The following is a 7,981-nucleotide window of genomic DNA, read 5'->3' on the forward strand; positions in this document are numbered from 1 at the left end:
TGCAAAACTCTTCAAACTTGCCCCATAATGAATCATTAATCACTCATCAAAGGAACGACTCCCTGCCAAAGCCTGCCCAGCTGGGGGTGTGAGCCCATTGCCTCATCAGGGAGTTGAGGGGAGGGGTGGTGGTAGTTTTTGGGCAGCACAAAAACATGAAAACATTTCAATGCAGTTTTATGTAGAGTTGTTACACTCTTATAAAAAAGTGTTCCATAGGAGAACCCCTTTTGGTTCCAGGTAGAACCATTTTGGGTTCCACGTAAAACCCTCTGTGGAAAGGATTCTACATGGAACCCAAAAGTGTTCTACCTGGAACCAAACTTTTTTTTTCAAAGGATTCTCCAATGGGGACAGCCGCAGAACCCTTTTAGGTTCTAGATAGCACCTTTCTTTCTAAGAGTGTTGAGCAGCTTCAGTTATTTGGTCGGTCTGTTTCTTATACTTTTCCCTATTTGCTGTAGGTTGTGATCTATACTAAAAGAGCTCACTGGCCCAGATTTAGTCCTGTGAGCTGGCAGGGCTGCAGCTCCTCAAATGGAGATTTCACATCTTTGCCCCATATTCTCTGATGAAAGCACCCAGTATCAAAGGCAGTGGTCCGCCCGCGCCCGGCATTGCCTCCACCGCCATGGTCTCAGAGAGACAGAGCCTCAAACAGATCCCTCCCCAAGCTGCTGCTATTACAGACCTCTCTGTCCTACATTGTCCCAATATAGAGCCCAGGCACAGCCAGGGATGGGGAAGCAGCAGCCTATCAACTTAATATATTCATGGCAAGTGGCCAGTCTGGCCATAGCTTGCGCTCAGTGTATAATTGACCATAGTGATTAATTGCACATCAATACTGCCTATGTTGCATCATGTCTCTCATAGACCACCCATCAGGTTTCCATCCAATGTGTTATGGAGTATCCATCCACTGCATCAGACTTGTTTTTTGGCGTAGTGAGGGGTGGAATAGTACTGTGTATGGATGGCCTGGAGAGCTCCTCTATATCAATAGCTCAACAATGATCTTTGGGAATACCACCCACTCAGTCAGCACATCAATATAGCAATTACTGTTTTCACCAGTGTAAGTTATTTAGAGACACTACTCACCAGTATCCTATCCTCTGATTTGCCATTTTTGGTTTCAAGCTTAATGCCACGTATAAACTTGATTGAGGACTTGTCTATAATCTTCCTGATACTCTCTGTAAATAGAAAAACATCCAAGGTCAGATACACACAGCAAACATTTCACACACACAATCACACAAATCAACAAAGTATACAGTACATCAAAACACTGAGAGAGACAAGCTTGACCTTTGAGTGGACAGCGCTTTCGCCAACCAACTGAAGGCGGACCAACCGTGTCATTTAAAACTGACATACTGGCATTTCATAAACAGGGAAATAATCTGAGGCTGCACAGAAACACACTCACTGTCTATTTTGTAGAATATGACCCTGCTTCTGGAATCTAAAACTATGGTACTGATTGAGAAAACCCTTGAGTCTCCAAAACGATTGTATTTTTCATTAAAAAGTGAAAGACAGCATTATTTTCCATGGCAGGCGCATAGAAATTGCCCCGTAAAATGAGGATAAGTGAGGAGGACAGAATGAAGCCATAAAATAGAGAGCATTTTAATAGAATATGGAAACCAGAGCTGAAATACAGTACTTGGTGAGAGTGGATGAAGACAAAACGCTTCCTGTTTTTTCTGTTTCTTGTTGCATTTTTTCCATTATCACCTGTTAATTGCCTTGTATTATGCATACTAAAAGCGCTTTGTAATTTCATTATTGTTAATCTAATCACGCGAATAAACCAACAAACACATCTTGTTATTATTCATTGTGTGTTTCATCGGCGAAAACCTGCAATCTCATTCATTCTGTTATTAATGAGATTTAAAATACAATGCCAGACAATTTATTCCCACACAAACGCCAACCTTATGTGAACAATATGATACTACCAACAACCACATGGCTCCTATCTGCTTCAGTGTGTCACATACAGTGTGGAGAACAAGTATTTGATACACTGCCGATTTTGCAGGTTTTCCTACTTACAATGCATGTAGAGGTCTGTAATTGTTATCATATGTACACTTCAACTGAGAGAGACGGAATCTAAAACAAAAATCCAGAAAATCACATTGTATGATTTTTAAGTAAATAATTTGCATTTTATTGCATGACATAAGTATTTGATACATCAGAAAAGCAGAACTTAATATTTGGTACAGAAACCTTTGTTTGCAATTACAGAGATCATACGTTTCCTGTAGGTCTTGACCAGGTTTGCACACACTGCAGCAGGGATTTTGGCCCACTCCTCCATACAGACCATCTCCAGATCCTTCAGGTTTCGGGGCTGTCGCTGGGCAATACGGACTTTCAGCTCCCTCCAAAGATTTTCTATTGGGTTCAGGTCTGGAGACTGGCTAGGCCACTCCAGGACCTTGAGATGCTTCTTACGGAGCCACTCCTTAGTTGCCCTGGCTGTGTGTTTCGGGTCGTTGTCATGCTGGAAGACCCAGCCACGACCCATCTTCAATGCTCTTACTGAGGGAATGAGGTTGTTGACCAAGATCTCGCAATACATGGCCCCATCCATCCTCCCCTCAATACGGTGCAGTCGTCCTGTCCCCTTTGCAGAAAAGCATCCCCAAAGAATGATGTTTCCACCTCCATGCTTCACGGTTGGGATGGTGTTCTTGGGGTTGTACTCATCCTTCTTCTTCCTCCAAACACGGCGAGTGGAGTTTAGACCAAAAAGCTCTATTTTTGTCTCATCAGACCACATGACCTTCTCCCATTCCTCCTCTGGATCATCCAGATGGTCATTGGCAAACTTCAGACGGGCCTGGACATGCGCTGGCTTGAGCAGGAGGACCTTGCGTGCACTGCAGGATTTTAATCCATGACGGCATAGTGTGTTACTAATGGTTTTCTTTGAGACTGTGGTTCCAGCTCTCTTCATGTCATTGACCAGGTCCTGCCGTGTAGTTCTGGGCTGATCCCTCACCTTCCTCATGATCATTGATGCCCCACGAGGTGAGATCTTGCATGGAGCCCCAGACCAAGGGTGATTGACCGTCATCTTGAACTTCTTCCATTTTCTAATAATTGCGCCAACAGTTGTTGCCTTCTCACCAAGCTGTAGCCCATCCCAGCCTTGTGCAGGTCTACAATTGTATCCCTGATGTCCTTACACAGCTCTCTGGTCTTGGCCATTGTGGAGAGGTTGGAGTCTGTTTGATTGAGTGTGTGGACAGGTGTCTTTTATACAGGTAACGAGTTCAAACAGGTGCAGTTAATACAGGTAATGAGTGGAGAACAGGAGGGCTTCTTAAAGAAAAACTAACAGGTCTGTGAGAGCCGGAATTCTTACTGGTTGGTAGGTGATCAAATACTTATGTCATGCAATAAAATGCAACTTAATTACTTAAAAATCATACAATGTGATTTTCTGGATTTTTTTTGTTTTAGATTCCGTCTCTCACAGTTGAAGTGTACATATGATAAAAATTACAGACCTCTACATGCTTTGTAAGTAGGAAAACCTGCAAAATTGGCAGTGTATCAAATACTTGTTCTCCCCACTGTATAATCCCAGTCAGAGGTGTGACCCCCCCACCCCCCAGACTCCTGCAGATAATTTGGCTGGGCCTGAGGACATCCCTTCACCGACCGACAGGCACCATCAGAGAGACCGGGGCGAGGCCAGAGAGGAGGACAGGAGGAGAGAGTGACATGGTTAAAGGTATTAGATTATGGATAACAAACCAAGGCCCTGAATGTACTGTACTTCACCTGTGACTAATGCATTGTCAAATGAAAGAATGCTGCTGATTCTGATTGTTCTGACAAGATAGTAAGAGTCATGTTCTCATGATTAAGACAATGATCTGAACATCATGATGACTGTTTAAACAGAGGTGGTCTTTTGGCTCCATACAGATGATGAGCTTGTGCTGGCCAGGGCAGATGGCCAACTGGGGTCTGATGCTCTATAGCTGTCTATCTCTCTGAGGCAGATGGGGGTGGCTGGCTGGCAGGTGAGTGGATTGAGAGGCAGGGATTCCACTGGAATAATTATCACAGTGGTTAACAGAGCCATTAGGAGTAATTAACTCAGCAGAGACTCCCTACAAATGTGAGCATGTGAGTGAGAGTGTGATTGAGTCCTGATGGTGTAAATTTGTGAGACGTAAGCTGGTGTCAGCTCAATGGCAGCCTTGTCGTCTGTATAGAACTGTGTTTCCCAACCCTGGTCCTCCAGTACCCCCAACAGTACACAGTTCCTTGTAGCCCTTGATAAACACACCTCATTCAACTCATTGAGGGCTTGATTAGTTGACAAATTGAATCAGGTGTGCTTGTCCATGGTTAAAATAAAAACCCTCGAGGACCAGGGTTGGGATACACTGGTATAAAATAATACTCTGAAAGACCAGTGTAGGATAATGTCCATGTCTGTCTCGTTCAATAAAGGAAAGCAAAGAATACATACATTGTTGGCAAGAAAAAGGATGCTGCTCCCCCTCTATCTTTCACACACACACAAGTACGCATGCTCTCTCTCTCTCAAACACACACACACACTGCAGACAAAAAAGAGCAAGCTTACTGCCAACATGCTGAGAGGGTAACAATTCCTATTCTTACAACCTGGCATAAATTTCTGAATGCAGATCACATTATGAGTGAGTAAACCCATGCGTGATGCACATGCGATGATTTTCACAACGCCCCTTTTCCTATGGCCTAGGGCTGGGGATTTTATCTTAAATCCTGTGCAAGCAGAACGTCTTTGCTTTACACAACTTTCTAGCTTCATGATCAAATAATGCAATGCACGTGTTGCTTAAAAGACAAATTAAAAATGACACAAAGCTTGGTGGCAGATATGAAAGAGGTCTTGCTCATAAACCTCAAAAGCCTCTGTTCAGTCGCAGACCACCAGCATGGGCGGTGTGTTCAATAGGGCGATATGGGCGACGCACTGCCAAACGGGAAAAGGAAGGGATTTTTTTTCTAATCAATTATATCATGGCAACAGTAGTTCAGTGTTCACGTCTGATCTGCCAGCCACTAAATGTCCAATCAGGCTAAAGTCGTGCTTCAAATGTCCCCGCCCGTTTTGGGGCGATTTCAGTCAGGTTGAAAATCGCCCAGAAGTCTCTCATAGCCTCTAATGTAAAATATTTTTTTTTCAAATTTCTGAGCTTTCAATACATTCTCTATGGGTGTCTGAGGGCTTGCACTTACGCGCTTTCGTCATACGTAACGTAACGTAACCATGAACGGCAGACAGCAACGCTTGGACAGCGACTGGTGTAACCGACATGCACCATCTTTCAGAAAAGATTAAGAAAAATGAGCTGTCAAAGACCCACATTGATAGCTGTTTGAGATTGTCTGCTTTGGTGAGAGTGAATATTGCTACTCAACTGGATGAGGGATACAGGCTAGCTGTCCGCCGCCACAACGATGAGGTTAGCAACAGCAGAGTCGTGAACACTGTCTACGAGAATCGAGACGACCTCATAGAATGTTTTGAAGCCATCCGGACGGGTTCATTGGGTTCATTTGACCAGCCCACCGTACCAGAAGCTACAGAATAAGGACATCGATGCTGTCTTTATCAAACGTGCCCTCGACAGCTTCGCAAGCAGTGTGCAGGCCATAAGGTAAGATAAAGATTAAACAATATCATTCGATCTTTCTCAAAGCAGAGCTTTATTTGAAAATGTATGCATGAAAGGAGACTGCATTTGTGTTTGAAATTACATTATTGTCATTATATATGGCCAGTGGTGTAATCTATCTTATTTTATATACTATGTGTACTGTACAGTGGTGCTCATAAGTGTATGAACACATTCTAAAGCTGACTAAAAAGAGGAATAAAAAAATAAAAAAATCATCTTTTGGAAATTGATCTTAATGACTTAATTAAAAAAGTTGGAAAATCCAACCTTTAAGGACACCAATTTTCTTTTCTTTTTTATTCCTCTTTTTAGTCAACTTTAGCATGGGATCATAAGCTTATGAGCACCACTGTATACTGTGCTGAACATCCAGGCTATGTGAGACACAAAGGCTAACTTAAACACTAAAGACTTTATGCATCCCTGCCCATTTTAAGTGGAACTGAAGTATTTGTACTATACATGGATACATTGCATATACCTGTGCATCACATAGACAACAATACTGTACAAAGCCAACAAACACATTGGTCTGTTTGCCTTCAGGGACTCCTCTCAACAGCAGCTGCAAGAAGCAACAGGAGCCAAAAGACCCAGAACAGCTTTGAGAGAAGAGGAGAAGCAGAGGCTGTCTGAAGAGGTCTGCAACACCATCCTGGATCACACCAAAGAAAGGTTCTCTTTCTCTGGCCACCTTGTGAGTGCTACCTTACTGCAAGCAGACATGTTTGAAAGGTACTGCCATTCAAAAAAATAAAAAATCTGTTCATGTTCATTTTTACAAATCTATACAATTGGCCAGAATATGGTTGTTCATATTTACAAATCTATACAATTGGCCAGAATATGGTTGTTCATTTTTACAAAGCCATACATATTGTTTATGCAGTGTTGAGGAATGTGAAAGAACACCCTTGATTATTTTTACTGTGATAACTTATTTTGCTTTTGTAAGCCAACACTTTTGAGATCAGTCAATAAATGCTTCTGGTATTGACTTATATGCTGCCCCTGTCTTCATGTTGTTGCTGGACATATCTTTTAAAAAATGTGTGTAGGTCACCTAAATCATCAGAAAAATTGCCCCTCCTGAGAATTTTTTCAGGAGCCGCCACTGACCACCAGATACAACGAAATGGGGAAAAGCCAGAATCGGTGCATCATACAGATAATAATGATCGACATAATGGCGATAGGAATAATGTTGATATTTTTTCCTACCTGTAATATCCCTGCTCACACTGACGAAACAAGAGGCAGTTATCTCTTTAGAAGCCATGTCTCTTCCTCTATCACCGCCCCTTTCTCTTTCTCAATAGTGGACGGAATGGATTGCTTGTCTCGCAAGCGTTCCACCAGAGCATCCGACTGCTCCACCAGAACATACCACCGCTGCTACCAACACGCTCTGTGAGAAATAGTATAATGTGAGAGTGCGCGCGGCGGTGGAAGAAGGGAAGGTGAAGCGAGATCATTGAAATAATAGGAGACAGTGGGCTAGCCTATTTGGTCGTCTCAGAAATTAATAGAAGCAACCGTGAAACTAATACAAGTCGTCAATTTAATTGATCAATAGATGATATTGTGTGCAAAACATCTCACTAGGCTGCTTTTCTGTGTTCCGCCAGACTCGGTGTGAGTCAATTGGACTGGCCTACAGTCTGTGGGCAGCTATTGGTACACAGTATGATATTAATCCTGTTGGCAATTACAGGGTGGGCAGGTAGCCTAGCGGTTAGAGAGGGTTGCCACTTCGAAATCTGGGCCTGACAGGAAAGATCTGTCGGGAAGTGAGCTGGCAACCAGGGGGTTGCTGGACTCAAATCCTAGATGTCATTGCCTGCCGTTGTGCCCTTGAGCAAGGCACTTAACCCCCCACAATAACGTCAGATCTTCAACGTTATATCCACTATAAAAATTAAAAAATAAACAATAGACTGGGCAGTTGATCTACAGCTATTCATTTGGTCTCCCATCCAGGGTTTTAACCAAGCCCTGGTTAGCTTTTATATTTGTCACTGACTACTACCAATGTGCTAACGTTATCTATCGTGATAATGATTATTGAGAGACGTCTTAATAACTAAATATATGCACTGTTGCTATGGAAGTCATTACAGAGGGTAGGTTTAAGAGAGCAAATTAAATGTAACCATACTTTTTACAAGTCATATATCATCAATTATGCTTTTAGCCCTATATAGCATTTGCAAAGCAAGTCATCAACAGCTAGTTTCAATTTAACCCAGGATTCAACAAAAAAT

General features: G+C 42.6%; 1 protein-coding gene across 1 annotated transcript in view; it reads right to left on the reverse strand.

Moving 5' to 3' along the window:
- LOC311131060 (uncharacterized protein) overlaps nucleotides 1-633 on the reverse strand; it is a gene marked incomplete at both ends in the record, with an annotated part of 9,958 nt that extends 9,325 nt beyond the window's left edge. Inside the window, one exon of the mRNA XM_084163877.1 lies at nucleotides 622-633. Within this exon, the coding sequence (XP_084020003.1) occupies nucleotides 622-633 (12 nt within the window). The remainder of the gene's footprint in view (nucleotides 1-621) is intronic.
- Between the last annotated feature and the right edge of the window lie 7,348 nt (nucleotides 634-7,981).

The sequence above is a fragment of the Coregonus lavaretus genome, assembly GCF_964263955.1.
Source record: "Coregonus lavaretus genome assembly, chromosome: 6".
Lineage (NCBI taxonomy): Eukaryota > Metazoa > Chordata > Actinopteri > Salmoniformes > Salmonidae > Coregonus > Coregonus lavaretus.